The sequence below is a fragment of the Phaethon lepturus genome, unplaced genomic scaffold, assembly GCF_000687285.1.
Source record: "Phaethon lepturus isolate BGI_N335 unplaced genomic scaffold, ASM68728v1 scaffold27612, whole genome shotgun sequence".
Taxonomy (NCBI): domain Eukaryota; kingdom Metazoa; phylum Chordata; class Aves; order Phaethontiformes; family Phaethontidae; genus Phaethon; species Phaethon lepturus.
Window position 1 is genome coordinate 7,575 of NW_010526021.1, and position 15,705 is coordinate 23,279.

At 40.5% G+C, this 15,705-nt stretch overlaps 1 protein-coding gene across 1 annotated transcript in view; it reads left to right on the top strand.

The window, feature by feature from the left end:
* The window catches only part of CCDC82 (coiled-coil domain containing 82), a 14,019-nt gene extending 7,086 nt beyond the window's left edge, over positions 1-6,933 (top strand). The window contains exons 6-7 of the mRNA XM_010282948.1: positions 5,566-5,751; positions 6,819-6,933. Coding sequence (XP_010281250.1) covers positions 5,566-5,751; positions 6,819-6,884 — 252 coding nt within the window. The 3' untranslated portion in view covers positions 6,885-6,933. The remainder of the gene's footprint in view (positions 1-5,565; positions 5,752-6,818) is intronic.
* Positions 6,934-15,705: the final 8,772 nt, after the last annotated feature.

The window sequence follows — 15,705 nt, forward strand, 5'->3', positions numbered from 1 at the left end:
TTATAAAAGTAACTTTCTGTATAATGGGCAGTCATCTCTGCTGAATGATTCCATTTTCTATTTTGTTGCAAGTAAGGTTTGTTCCACATTGGGTCACTAGGTTTGCTAATTCTGTGCCTACTATGCCTCTAGCATTTGGAGCATCCCTGTGTGCTCCAACTGTTTTTGTTTGCTTGTTGTGGTTTAGCCCCAGCTCGCAACTAAGCACCACGCAGCCGCTCACTCACTCCCCCTCCCGCAGTGGGACAGGGGAGAGAATTAGAAAAAAAACTCGTGGAATTGAAATAAACACATTTTAATAGGACAGAAAGAGAGAAAGAAACAACAATGATAATACCAACAAAGGAATGTACAAGAACAAGTGATGCCCAACACAGCAATTGCTCACCACCTGGCGATCGACAGCCCGTCCCCGAGCAGCGATTCCTGCCCCCCGGCCAACTCCAGTTTATGTACTGGGCATGACGTCGTATGGTATGGAATATCCCTCTGGCCAGGCTGGGTCAGCTGTCCTGGCTGTGTCCCCTCCCCGCTCCCCCCGCACCCCCAGCCTTCTTGGTAGCAGGCCAGCACAAGGAGCTGGACTGTCCTTGACTGCTCAGCAACAACCGAAAACATCAGCACATTATCAACAGTTTCTCATCCCAAATCCAAAACACAGCCTCACACTGGCTTCTGTGAAGAAAACCAGCTCTACCCTGGCTGAAACCGGGACATTGCTCTAAGTCAGAACGTTGAGTGAAATAGTGCCACTGTCATTCTAATAGTCCAAGTGCAGCCTAGTCAGAATTTACTGCTTCATTCTTCAGGTTTTTTCACATCTGCTATTTCCCATGTAGCTGTTCACCCAGGGCGAAGTATCTTGATATCTCGGTTGCATTGACAGTTGAAATTGCTGATCTCTTTTTGAGAACACTTGTTCCTAACTATTTCAATACATTTTATTAGAGCCTTTTCTTCATTACTGCATTATCAGAATTACTTGTCCGAACTAGAAAGCATTTGCATTTAGGTAGTCTTGCATCCTTCTCTCACTCAGTTATCTCTACTAAGATACTTCGGGTTGTTTTTTTTTTTAATTAAACACATCTTTCATGTTACATGATGTTGCACTAGGCAGTCTTTTTAGAGGCCTTGAGTGGTCGGTTCTGTTATATTTCACAGCTGAGACCTTTGAAGACCTTGACTCTTAAGAACCTGAGTGTTCCTAATATTTAGGGATCTTCCCTTCAGATTTACAGCTACCAGTAATTGTGATGATTAGGTATGCATGTGACCTTCTTAAGTAATGTAATTCATGACCTCTTACAATAAACTCAAAGCACACGATTTGTCAAGAACAAAATACTGCTACAGTTGTATACCAAGCTGATATCCAAGTTCAGCTTTTCTTCCCTTTCAGGAGATATAACAATATAAAGATATATTCCTTTGTGAGTGTAAAAGAATTTTTTAATACAGCTGGAGTTCCTCACAGTATTTGCTGAAAATAAAAAAGTGTCAGGACAAGATGTATTTACACTGTGTTTTGAAATGGGGTATAATAAGATTTCTTATAGAAAAACAAAGTGAAGCCCTCATCAAACTGGAAGTATACCTTACTGAAACTCAAGCTTATGTTGTTTGGATCTTTGTAAATATTCTAACTTGGAGATCTGAGGGGCATCGGTGGGATTATCATTGTGTCATCATATTGGGCTCTGCATGTAATGCAGAATCTAGGACAATCTGTGCCACAGTTTTTCTTAAATACATTACAGACCCCTCTGAGCAGCAGTTGTTAATACTCTGTTTTGATAAGTCCCTATGTGCATGATAATCAAGAGAGCAAGGCTTTTCCCATTGTTTATTGCAGGGAAACAGTAAGTCCCTGGCAATCACACTAGCACTGATACTGCGGTCCATCATACAGTCATTATTATTCCTTACATATGGGTCTCTAAATGTAGATCACTGATTTAAAACTTTTCAGTTTTCCATGGGAAGTGAGTGCCTTACCTCACCAGAAATAATAAGTAGCACAAGAATTTAATCTTTCCTCAAATTCCAACTTAACTGTGGAAACAATAGTAGAAATTCCCTCACTGCTGTGCAAACGTTGTCCTACCTGAAGCATTGGCTATTTTCCACTTTGGAAAAAACTTTAAATATCCTACTGGATATTGAACTAACTTGCTAGTTCATTTTTGTCCTCTTCAGATTAACAGTAAAAAGTGAGAGCTTTTTATACCCTTTGGACCCCAGTATCTGGTGAGATGCCTGCCATGTGCATGCTCAATATAGCTTAGGGTCTGTAGAACAGACCCAGGAGAGAGAGTTACTGAGCACTTTCCATTAATTTTTGATAGTGCATTTGTAATGCAACATTTGTGTTCTTATGGTGACCTGTAATTTAGACTGCTAAGGTACTGTTCTGAAGTAGTCTTTTGAAGTTCTGCTGACAATGCATTGATCAACTTGTCCTTCCAACTGAGAAAAAAGAAAGGAGGAAAAAAGAAAAAAGGGACACAGAGCTACATAAAACTGGCTCTTCAAGAACTTAATTGACTGAAAGAGAAGGCAGTTCAGGACTGGCGAATCAGACTGAATGGAAACACATAGTTGGACTATTTTCTCAAGTTTTATTTGCAAATACCCCAGAAAAGTGGATGTGGAGAGAACAAAAACAGACCTCCAACCCTCCTCTTCTGCATAAAACTTTCCTTTTCTCCACCTCTGAAGTATTCTGCTTTGCCAGTAGAAAGAGAAGAGAAACAGCTGTTCCAGTTTTGCTTAGGCTTGCAGCAATTGTTTTGTGTGTAGTTGGCAGTTCTCATTACTCGAACGGTTTAGAAGTATAGGTGTCCACTACATTTCTTTGATCCTGTGTCACCTGGTTTATAAACTGTTTTCTATGCTCAGTCTTGGTGTTCTACTTCCGTTTACTGTCATGCTTAGAGGACATGGATTCAGTCACTACATGTTGTGCTATTGTCAGGCTATGCTCCTGCATTCCATACAAAGTGACTTAACACAACTTTGGCTGATACGGCCAGCTTGAGTAGATAAGTTAAGCGTTAGGACAGAGTCACTGAGAACTGTGAGAGAAAAAAATTGGAATGAATACAGTACTGAGATTCTTTCCAAAGCTGCATTCTGAAATAGTGTTGTATTTTTAGACAACCTCTCTTGCTTAAAAAACACAATACATAATTACATTATATGATATTTAGCTATTTGCCTCTGGCATTTCTCCAATGTAGAAATACTCTACACCTCAGACATAAATGAACTATGAAACTCATTTCCAGCAGATCTTCAAGATACTTTGGAAGGAAGAAGTGTTAGCGGGTCCTAAGGGATTAGACAGGTTCTTGGGGAAGCTTCTTCCACGCTATAGAACATGATAGTTGGGATGATACAGACTGTCTGAACTGTTGACTGCTTAGAAGCTTTATGGTAATGTTATGATCATTCTGGTGTTCATCCTGCATCTTATACTAACTTCCTATCTTCCTGTTAGCTGTTGTCACAGGGGAAGAATTGGGCCATCAGTTTGAGGCAGAATGCGATCTCCTATTTTACATCACATAATGCTCCAGATGCCACACCTCATTGCTTGGGATACTTGAAAAGTTATGAAATGCTCTAGGAGACACCACAGCTCTGTTGATTGTTGCAGTATTTGAAATGGTACCTCTGGAAATTTGAATACATCAAAGTTATGCATTGGTTGGTAGGTCTTGCCATTCAGAAGCACATATAGCACCAAACACAAGCCTTAGCTTTTCACTTTTGGGGAAAGTAGAAAATGGAGCTGTGTATAGGTACATATACATGATCAGGGAATTGCAATATAGTAATAGGAATTTTTTTTATCTCAGGATTGTTAAAATGCTTGATAGAACGAGAGGAAATGGCCTCAAGTTGCGCCAGGGGAGGTTTAGTCTAGATATTAGGAAAAATTTCTTTACTGAAAGAGTGGTCAAGCATTGGAACAGGCTGCTCAGGGAAATGGTGGAGTCACCATCACTGGAGCTGTTCAAAAAAACGTGTGGATATGGCACTTTGGGACATGGTTTAGTGGGCTTGGTGGTGTTGGGTTGATGGTTGGACTTGATGATTGTAAAGGTCTTTTTCAATTACCTATAACAATACAACTGCAGCTTGCATTACTGATGTAAAGAACTTTGACCTTTAGCCATTTACCTGCTTGTTACTCAAAGGTGTGACAAGACATCAGTACAAAACAGTGCTGTCCTTGAAGGACTAGTTGATGGTGTGTTTTTTTATTTTTCAGTAAAGCTAAATCAGTTTCTCCTGTATGTATCAGGAACTCATTTTCTGTACACGTGCATTAATTATGTTGTTTTTGAGAGTAGAAAACCTGACCTCTGAAAACCAGCCAGATGTAGATTTCTTACCTGATAGGCTTTGTCTCCATGGGTTGGAGTCATAATTGGTGCACCAGTGGGTTATTTACAGGGGATAGATTCCTATTCTGATTTGTCATTGTATGTACTTGAACTACTTCCCTTGTAGAAATGGAACAAAAATTACTCTTGTGAAACACAGGACATCCTTAAATGCAGATGAACTTTGCCTCTTTCTCCCTCCCCACACCTCCAATTTCACGTACTCTTAGTGAAGATTTAGGATTGCCAAAAATTCTTGTAACCAAAGTATTACTCATTTTTTTCAGGTAAAAACATCTTTATATAAAATCTGAGTTCAAGATACACACAAATACTTGCCTGTGTTTAATGTTAGTGCTGATAGATGATAATGAATCTACTCTAATCTGTGCTTTGATGATGTATTCCCATGTGTATTTACCATTTGTTTATCTATAAATACTGCTGTAAAGAAAACTTTTAAATAAGACAGTTCTGTCTTTTCTGCATGGAAATTGTAAAAGTAAAACTGCTAATAACCGGGAGATGCAGAGGCTTTGATTTCTACAGCATTATATCTCCCAGACAGTTGCATATTAATGTTTGCGTTATTATAAAACCTCAGTTTTCAGATTTTATTTTTATGAAGTCAAATCTCTCTATATATATTTATTAAATATATGTTTCTAGACATATGTCTATTTGTATTCATATGTACTTCTTGAAGAAATATTGATTATTATTCAGTCTACAAAACGGTAGAACTGGTGTTTCTTGTCCCTAGAAAGTACTATATATTAAGCAAAAGCAATTAAATAATTTCTCTTCCTCAGCTTTTACAATATGATGGTTGTCTAAAATGTTAGTGATCTAGTAACAAAGTTCCACAAGGAGATAGGAAAGATACTACTGATTCTAAACATGCTTATGTTTGCAAGAAAACAGTACTGTTAAGCTGCCATTGCATAGACTTGCTGGCTGCCTGCTTGCTCAAGAATTGTTCTGCTGTGGCTGTGAAAACTACATGGTTTTGCGCTGATTTTATGCATGTAGTGTCATTCTGTTTATTTCATCATTCAAAAAATCTTCCTAGACTGACCGGTAAAATCTTACTAGACTGACTTAGCTATTCTTTATATTGTCAGGATATCTCTCTGATAGAATTGTGATTGGTTTGTTCACTTTGGCCTAGGTTTTGAAGGTTGGCATGGTGTGTGCAAATCGTACAAGAGTTTATCATAATTTGAAGCACTTCAAATACAAGTTGTATGTGGATTGCAGCTCCATTACAGAGTCGGATGGTGTTGAGGATGAACCAGTCAAAGACACAGTCGAACGGCTTTTCAGCCAGTTGGAAGACAGTGGGTGGATTCAGAAGGTATGACTGAGTTATTTGATATATCCTTTTCCAAGCAGATAAAAGTAAGCTGAAATAAAATGTCTGGTTTAAATAGATCAGTTCTGAATTACTGGGCTTCAATAATATAACTCAGCTTAACCATTCATCCACTTCTGCTGACCCCATCTGTCAAACAGTGGTATGCTGCTGCGTTCACACAGAGTTTGTGTCAACTTTTGACATTAAGCTTTTTGACAGCTGCGTGATCTCTGCACCGTGGTGGGCAGGTTCCTCTTTCATTTGAAAGCAGCAACACAACAAACTCAAGCTGTAACTTAGAAAGACTGGAAACAAGTACGTGAGGCACAGCAAGAATACTACACTCTTCTGTTTACGCTGAACTACTTTGAATTATTCAGAAACACGAACTGTTTTGAGATGTTTAAGACGATTTGTACAACTTATATGAACTATTTTAAGACAATTGGCCAGCAGGGGTAGGGAAGTGATCGTCCCCCTGTAGTCGGCACTGGTGAGGCCGCACCTCGAATCCTGTGTTCAGTTTTGGGCCCCTCACTGCAAGAAAGACACTGAGTTGCTGGAGTGTGTCCAGAGAAGGGCAGCGAAGCTGGTGAGGGGTCTGGAGAACAAGTCTTATGAGGAGCGGCTGAGGGAACTGGGGTTGTTCAGTCTGGAGGAGCCTGAGGGAAGACCTTATCGCTCTCTACAGCTACCTGAAAGGAGGTTGCAGCGAGGTGGGTTTTGGTCTCTTCTTCCAAGTAGCAAGCGATAGGACAAGAGGAAATGGCCTCGGTTTGCACCAGGGGAGGTTTAGATTGGATATTAGGAAAAATTTCTTCACCGAAAGGGTTATCAAGCATTGGAACAGGCTGCCTAGGGAAGTGGTGGAGTCACCATCCCTGGAGGTATTTAAATGACATGTAGATGTGGCACTTCTAATTGCATTTAGCAAGCTTTCAGATATCATTGCTTCTGAATTGTTATTGGTGTGCTTATTAATGTATCGAAGAAAAAGGAAAAGCAGTCTTTATGTAGTTAAGTTATTAAACATTGATAAAATAATACAGGTTTTATTTTATTTGCAGAGATATAATGATCTTGAAGACTACATGAATGATGCAGACAGTTTCCAAGAAGAGAAAATGGATTAAGTAGTCATACAGCTCTTTGAAAGACATCTTGTAAAAATTTGAATGGCCTGCATGCACTTTATCTCTGCTTGAGATACTATTCTCCTTAAGAATCACAGGATTCTTTTAGGCTGTGTTATACTTAAATCCATATGCCTTTAAACTACTGTTTGAGAATGTGCTGTATCTTTTTTCTTCATCTGTGTCAATAATAATCCAAAGTTTTACCAAATCAGTTTTTCCAGTCTTACTGCATAGGTGACTTTAAGTTTCCTTCTGTTCTTAAAAATAATATCTCAAGATATTTTTACTTGTGAAATAAAACTTCCACCAGTTTATATTGAGCTGCATCGTAGGGAAGGTAGGACATGCTGAGACCTTTTGAAATAGGTATATTTGGAAAGGTAAGGCGACGTTATACATGAACGTATGACTTGCATCTTACCTTTGTTGTTGCTCATTATATGCAAGTAAGTCCAGCCATTTGGAATGATAGTTGCAATGAACAGGACCCAAATGCAAAGATCTATTTCCCCTCTAAGGAATCAGTATTGACTGTTGCAAGGCAACAAAGGAAATAATCTGCAGTCCTGATTACGTTTGCAGCACAGTAGTTATTTCTCTCTTTAGAGAGTCTGTGGTGAGTCACATTATAGGCATCATACAGACTTAGTCTGGCTTAGCTGCCTAAATGAACACTTGGGCCCACAGTGCTGTCTCTGATAAGCAGCTGGGGCAATTTACTGAGATTTTAAACATCAAATTATGTTGTGCAAACATAATGGTGACAACTTGCAGTAACTCAAAAATTAAAAGAATAGATTAATGTGGCCATACAAGATAAGAAAGAATTCTTCCAGTGTGACTTAACAGAAAGTAGGATTTAATCAGAATCATGAGGCATGTCTTACCTGAATTGCATGAAGCCCAAATCCGAGTTCTCTGGGGCCAGAGGAGCAGATTTTTGAGGAGTTAGGAAGAGTTAAGTACTGTATTGTCTGTTCTGAAAAATTGGACGTGAGCTGGCAATGGGTGCTCACAGCCCAGAAGGCCAACCGTCTCCTGGGCTGCATCCAAAGCAGCTTGGCCAGCAGGTTGAGGGAGGTGATTCTGCCCCTCTACTCTGCCCTGGGGAGACCTCACCTGCAGTGCTGCGTCCAACTCTGGAGCCCCCAGCACAGGAAAGACATGGACCTGTTGGAGCGGGTCCAGAGGAGGCCACCAAAATGCTCAGAGGGCTGGAATAGCTCTGCTGTGAGGACAGGCTGAGAGAGTTGGGGTTGTTCAGCCTGCAGAAGAGAAGGCTCCAGGGAGACCTTCTTGCAGCCTTCCAGTACTTAAACAGGGCTTCTATGAAAGATGGGGACAGAGTTTATCGCAGGGCCTGTTGCAATAGGACAAAGGGTAAGAGTTTTAAACCAAAAGAGGGCAGATTTAAACCAGATACAAGGAAGAAATTTTTCCCAATGAGGGTAGTGAGGCAGTGGAACGGGGTGCCCAGAGAAGTTGTGGATGCCCCGTCCCTGAAAGTGTTCAAGGGCCAGCTTGGACGGGGCTCTGAGCAACCTAATGTAGTGGAAGGTGTCCCTAGCCATAATGACCTTCCAAGGTCCCTTCCAGCCCAAACCACTCTATGATCCTGTGCTTTGTGCTGTGTATAAAATTAATTTGATGTAGCCTAAGAAAAGATGCAGGGCGGAGGGTTTTGAATCTAGTTAGGAACTGTTCCTATGCCCTGCTGTGTGCACTTACTCTTTTATTAGTCTTTTGTAGCTGAGCAACTTATTGAAGGGGAAGATATGGTTAACACTCTAGATTCTTTTAACAAGTTGCTCTCTGAGAAGCAAAACTAATGAAACGTGGGTTTCTCATGGATTTGTCTGTAAGAAATCCCTGCATTCATTATGCCACACTACTGGTAACAGATACGCTGACTGGCAACTGCTGCCAAGCGTATTACTTAATGGTGAACATCTGTTGGCTTTTTTCCATAGGCATGGTACCTTAGATTTGTCATTCAGTACCCATTTTCCAGCATTCATTGTAAGAAATTAACTGGGTTTGTATTTTACAGGATTGAAATTCAGCAATGGTTTATATGCTATTAGAGTCATCAGTTCTCCCTTGTACCACCTACAGATAAGAGATTTACAAACCAAGATGAAAAATCCCAGTAAACTGATTGAGACTTATTCTAAAGTGAACTTATGTTGAAGATACTATTGCCATACCTGAACTGTGAGTTAGATACATAAATATTGTGAGATTTTAGGTATCTTTTACCTTTCTCCCTGGTTACCAAAGCTGAAGGAAATCTTCTCTATTCTTTTTCCTTCTTCATCCCTGTCGTTTGGGAGTATTGATGGGAACACACCCATCAACTTTAAAGTACTCAGAAAGCCGCCTCAAATATATCCCTTTTAGGAAAAGTAATGCACCTTGATGCCCCACTTCTTTCTGTTAACAAAATCCCTGTATGCTTTTGTTGGCTTCTGTAGAATAATAAAATAACATTTATGTTTTGTGTAAATTTATTCTTAGAAAGGAAAACCATTCTGAAATAAATGGAGTTTTGTACCACGTAATGGAGCATGCCCTCTCAGAGCCTACCTGACTGGTCGTAATTTCTGCTACCTTCTGAATTTTCTGAAAACTCTTGAGACTGTATGATTTTTATTTAAAAATGTTGCTATCAAAATGAATGTTCCATTTTTCATTTTGCCACATTTAAACTGTTTTCTACCAAGTTTTCTTCTTTAGTACACCGGGTAGGGTGGGGTGTCTTTTTCAGGGCCTCTGAGCCCTCTTTGCAAAAGCTTTCTCCAACCATCTTCTATAATAAAAAAGTATCACTTAGGAAATTAGTTATGGAATCTTTAATAATCCTTCCTGGCCAAGGCTTTGGTTGTGTATCTTATTCAAAAGATGGATTAATATAATCTAAAAAGTGTGACTTCATTGTGTATCCAATGTTTTATGAATTGGAGTTACATTCGTCAAGAATTCTTAAAAAGAACAACCCCCTGAAAAGGAGGACTCTCACTTGCTTTCTCTCTGTTACTTTATTTATTCATTATTTGTGCACAGACTTCAAAATGTTACTTCATTATCATACTTCTGACTTTCCCAGACTAGCACGTGCATGGAGACACACACACTGCAATCAAAGCATTTTCTCATGTTTTTTAACATGCAAATTACCTTCCAGTTATGCAAACTACCCAAATCAAGTAGATGAATGCAAGTGTGAACAACAAGGAAGAATTCTTTGGAACTCATTTGTGTTCTGGTTATCATATTCGTCATTGTCACTGTTAGACTGTGGCCCATTGGAGCTCCCAGTAGCGTTTATACTATTTCCTTTATTTTCTGTTTCTTGTTGTTTATCTTTTCTTTGTTGTTTTATCTTTGTTACTGTCAGTCAGCCTGACAATAATGTACATAAAAGCATTAAAGAAACAAATAGCTGTATCTTTTCTTGGCTGATAACTAGCAAAGGAGAAGTTGGATCTTTCTGCAACAATTTACGGTTTTACTGACAGCATAATTCACTGTAGCTTCACAGTTCCTACCGAGGAGAGAAGAAATAACCTGGCTAACATTACTAGAAATAGAGAAAGAGACCAAAGTATTTAGGGAAAATCAGAAAAGGTATAAGAATATGTAAATTTTATAAGGTTTCACATGGTGTGAGGTAGATCCTCAGTATATAAGCTATAAGTATGCTGATTTATATTATAAAAGAAGATGTCCCTGTAAACACAGCACCGATTGTGGTAAGTTAACTGAGCCCATGATAACTACTAAATTATACAAATATTTTTATTCATAGCTTTCCCTCAAATGTTGTGAGTTTCAGTTAGCTTATTCCAGTCCTTTATAAGGTCTAATACTTAGATTGTGAGTTCTTGGAACAGCAATCATGTCTCTCCATTTCATGGGTGTCCAGAAGCTAAAAAACCCAACCAAACAAAAAAAAACCCTGAACCTGTGGAGCAGGTCCAGAGGAGGCCACCAAAATGGTCAGAGGGATGGAACAGCTCTGCTGTGAGGACAGGCTGAGAGAGTTGGGGTTGTTCAGCCTGGGGCAGAAAAAGCTCCAGGAAAACCTTATTGCAGGCTGCCAGTACTTAAAGGGGGCTTGTAGGAAAGATGGGGACAGAGTTTTTCGCAGGGCCTGTTGCAATAGGACAAAGGGTAATGGTTTTAAAGCAAAAGAGGGCAGATTTAGACTAGTTACAAAGAAGACATTTTTCCCACCGAGGGTGGTGAACCACTGGCCCAGGTGCCCAGAGAGGTGGTAGATGCCCCATCCCTGGCACCATTCCAGGTCAGGTTGAACGGGGCTCTGAGCAACCTGATCTAGTTGAAGATGTCCCTGCTCATTGCATAGGGTTGGACTAGATGACCTTGAAAGGTCCCCTCCAACCCAAACTGTTCTGTGATTCTATGGTTCTAGGTTAAAAAAACAAGTTTGGGAAATTTTGGCTTGCTGATCACTGATAATATTTCAAGAATACATACATTTTGATTAAAAATGAAAATTGGCAAATTGCTTCAATGATTAGTTTTACTCTTTTTTTGATACCTACTACATCCCAGATCATGTTTCTCACCTCCTATTCATTCATCTACAAAGTGTCAGCTAGCTACTTCTTTCTTATTCCTGCAGGCATTTTTTTTCCAGATCTATGTTTTTCTGGCTCTAACAGGGATACAAAGTATGCTGTTAAGAGTTTCTTGGAAGAAAGTGCCTCCATACGTTTGCTAATCTTGTCTGTGAACTCACCAGTTGGACTAAGAAAATGCCTAGAATTGACATCACTGATTTCTATTTTGGTAGGAAACTGATATTTGATCTGGCTTGGCAGGGGCTGCCCTAATGTTTGTGTGTGTATAGTCTCTCTTAAGCTTTGATATTCCCCTCACTGAGATTGGAGGAAGTGATAATATTTGTGTGGCTGTCATTTTACCTGAAGAGTTTCTACAAGACAGAGAATGTGAAGTATCATTACATCATGTTTACATTTGTCTTCACCACAGGAAATGAAAAGATTGTTTAGAAGAGCCGTATATGTAAAAAATTAGATCAAATTTTCCAGGACAGGCTGTAAATGCTAGTACTTGTACAGCATGAAGTACAAAGAGGACTCTACCCCCCTGAGACTTTCTATAAATAGAAATAGTAAGAATATTTCTAGCAGAAAAATTTTGTGGAAATATCTAATGATGGGAGAAGTCAGAAATCTGAACAGTCTTTTATACTTCCTTTTCCACATTAGAGAATTTGAATGGAGTTAGAGGGTGAGAGAATATAATGTTTGTTCTGACAGGACGTTTTTAATTGTCTTCAGTGTTAATTTTTGAAGTAGTAGCTCTAATTAAGATAAAGTACCTGTCTTAATGGAACAATGAAGAGAGTTCAGTATGTGATTAGACTTGGCATGGGTGATTAATGATCATACTTGGAAATTATTTCAGTTCCTGTAATGTTTCGATAATCTGCTCTAGTTTAAGTTCTGTAACTGGAGACTGTGTTAATGATAAAGATCACACAAGGTATTTATGCACAGGCTCAGGCTTACTAATGTGATGCTCTTGTGGGAGAGAAGGCCCTTTTCAGTCTACATTCAATGTCCAGTTCTTGCAGTGAAGTACGAAAAGAAGTGATTTTTCTCCTTGGGACCCTCAGTTTTTGGAAAGAAAGTCATTTGTGGATCAAATGGGATGGTAAACTTTGCTAATAGTAGATAGCTGTTACTGTCATTTTTTTGACAGTGAAGGCTTCTCCTGTTTCCAAAGAGCTGCTATTTCTAGCAGTTCAGCTGGCAATTCCCATGCTTAACTCCTCTAGTTTACTCTTATTTGGGTAAATAAAGGCTTGTAGTTTTATCCTTCTTTAAGACTGTCTGGATAAACAGATGGGTGTGTTAGATAAACACATGTAAATACAATACCACTCCAGAAGAAATATCCAGCACACACAAAATAGACTTTATAAAGCTGACTTTCTGATTCTGCTTTGAGAAATAAGACATACCAATTTCTAATCTGAATTTAGAGGTGAGACAGAAGAATGTAAGAAGGTACAATCTACCAGCAGAGGAATAATATGAGAAATATGTGAAATGGTATTGAAAGAACCTGATAATAACCCCCTCCGTGGCTCTACTTCCCTGAATAGTTTATGTGTATTTTGGTATTTTTCTAGGTAAGAAGTGATAGCATGGGGTTGTTTTGTTTTGTTTTTCCTGTTGTTTATTAAATAAGATGCAGGAGCAGTTTCTTTAGATTGATCTGGGAATTATACTCTTAATAAAAAAAAACTGATGTATGTTCAAGATGACTTATTTTACAGTTTAAACAGAGCAGTAATTGCATGCACCTTGTGCCCAAAATTTAAGGACACTAAAACTGACTCAGGTGCAGTCAGACTCTGCTCCAAAGTTAAACAATTTACCAGGGGAGCTGCATGGTACGTGAGCCTGCTTAGCTGGGAATACCCTGGGAAATACATGTACATATCACTGTAGTTATCCACAATGGCTAAGAACCCTTGCTGGAGAACCAACAATGGAAATGGCTGAAAATTCAAAGCTGCAGCTTTAAAAATTCTCTGCAGGATTGATATTAAGCATGTGCCATGCCGGTGGAGTTAATATAACTTTGAAGTAATTTGATAAGTGATTTCTAAACACAGACAAATGAGGTACGCGCCTAGATTTAAGGATGTACTCAAGTTTTTAAGCAACATAGGTTCAGCACAGTCTTTTTGTTCCATTTTTGGAAAGCTGTTAGCACAATGGGATGTCTGCGATGAGAATTCCTGGCTGTGAACCCAGCACTAATAAGTGCTTTGCTGATTTAGAAGGGGCTGCCGACTTAGGGAAGTCAGAGGTTTGACGGGCAGTAGTGAATTCACACAGAAAAAAATGCTCAAATTACAAAATTTGAGAGATTTGAGATTACAAAATCATGTAAAAAAGTCACAAGTTAATGTAGACAGAAGGAAAAAAAATAATTAATTCTTCAGCACCTGCTGTGTTAATGTTTTACCACGTGTGTGTTTGTTAGAAAGCCTGTGACACGAATCGCAAGTGATGTTACGATGATAAGAACCGTTTGCTTTTAAGAAAACTGGCAACTAGCCAAACCAAAAATGATAGCCGTATCCAGGGGCTGGTGACATTCGCCAGGGTCTTCTGCACAGAACTTGAAAAGCTGAAGGACGGATTTGGGTATTTCCTCCTCTGAAACACCAGGGGCAGCATTTGCTGCGTATTGAGCGACCGGCACTGGCAGCGCAGCGACCAGCTGCCTCTCGCCCTGGAAGGGGTAGGTAGGTGTTAAACCACAAAAGACGGGAGATGGGGCTCGGCAAAAAGGGAATCTGAAACCTCCCAGGTTAACATTAAAAAACTTTTTGTTTTGAAAGACCACTCTCCGAGTTCTACAAAACCCTGTAAGAGAGAACGCATTCCAGCCCCGCCAATCCCAAATCCCCAGCCAAGGCTTCGTGTGAACCACCCTCCCTTGTTCTCCATGAGGTTCCTGTGTTACTGTTACTCTGCGCTCTGTGACAGACCCTCCTAAACCCAGTAGTGACATCCCTTAACACATAAACGCCCCAGCCAGGCCTGAAGCAAAAGTAACATTGTCTATTATTTGACAAACATTAAAATTTCATATTTTTTTCCAACTGTGCCAGCCCATTGTTCTCAACAGATGCATGCTACAGTTATGTATCAAATAATAACCCACTCTTCCTCAGTTGTTCAAGGTTAAACAAAACAAAAAAAAATCCCTTTTTCCTGTTAGCAATAATGCCTTCCTCTGAACATCGCACATCCACAAACCTGGCTTCCACAGACCACGTCCCTCAGCAAAGAGTCAGTCTAGGTCTGAACGTGCTGGAGACTCTGGCCAGGTGCTCACACAGCCAGAGCCTGGAAACCCAGATGGATGGTTCTTGTGACATAAAGGAGATGTGGGTCGTGGAAGCGGGGCTTTCGTGTTTCCCGTATGTCCAGTGCTGCATCTCTTCTATGCATTTTGGGGGAATTTCCAGGAATGTGTCATTTCCTCATTGGCACTCAAAGCATTTGCACGTATGAGCTTGGAAGGGGATAAAACCACCTGGGAGGGTTGTCACTGGTTCCTCCTCATCCTCAGCTCAATGCTCCCAGTATACTGTGATGAAATGTGTGGTTTTATGGATGGACCCACTGCAGAACTAAATGAGATGACGCACCCTTGTACTAGGGGCTGTAGACTCCCAAAAGACATTACAGGTTTTCCATCAGAGATGTGTCTCTGCATGCTTGGGGGACATTTTAATTCCCAAAGGGGCATTTGGGAATTCAGTTAGTACAGCCACAGTGGCACAAGAGCAGGTCGCTTTAGGTCGCTCCCAGCCATTTCTGCATCCTCCTTCACAGCTCACCTACAGCAACATGCTGAACCTGACGGCTGCTGGTTGCAGCAAGACCAGCACCCAGGGCCCCATCTCCTGGTTGGCCACCCCTGCTCCAAGTACAGGAGTCAGGCAAGAGAAGCACCAAGGCCGTGGCTTTTCCAGGGAAGAACCCAAAGTGCCGGCGCTCCATGACATGCCCCGGACACCCACGAAGCCTCGAGTCAGGGCCCAGGGCTCCCACATCCCAAGCCTTGACCTGGTGTCGCGCGCTCCTCCAGTGCGTGGGAGCGCCCGGGGAGGCACCGCTCGCTTTTCCACCGCCTCTTCCAGAGAAATCCGGTGGGTCGAGAAGCCCAGCGCCGCGATTTTTGCGACAGCTCCCTCGTACTCGCCCGAAGGACTCGCCACCGGGCGAGGAGCAAGAGG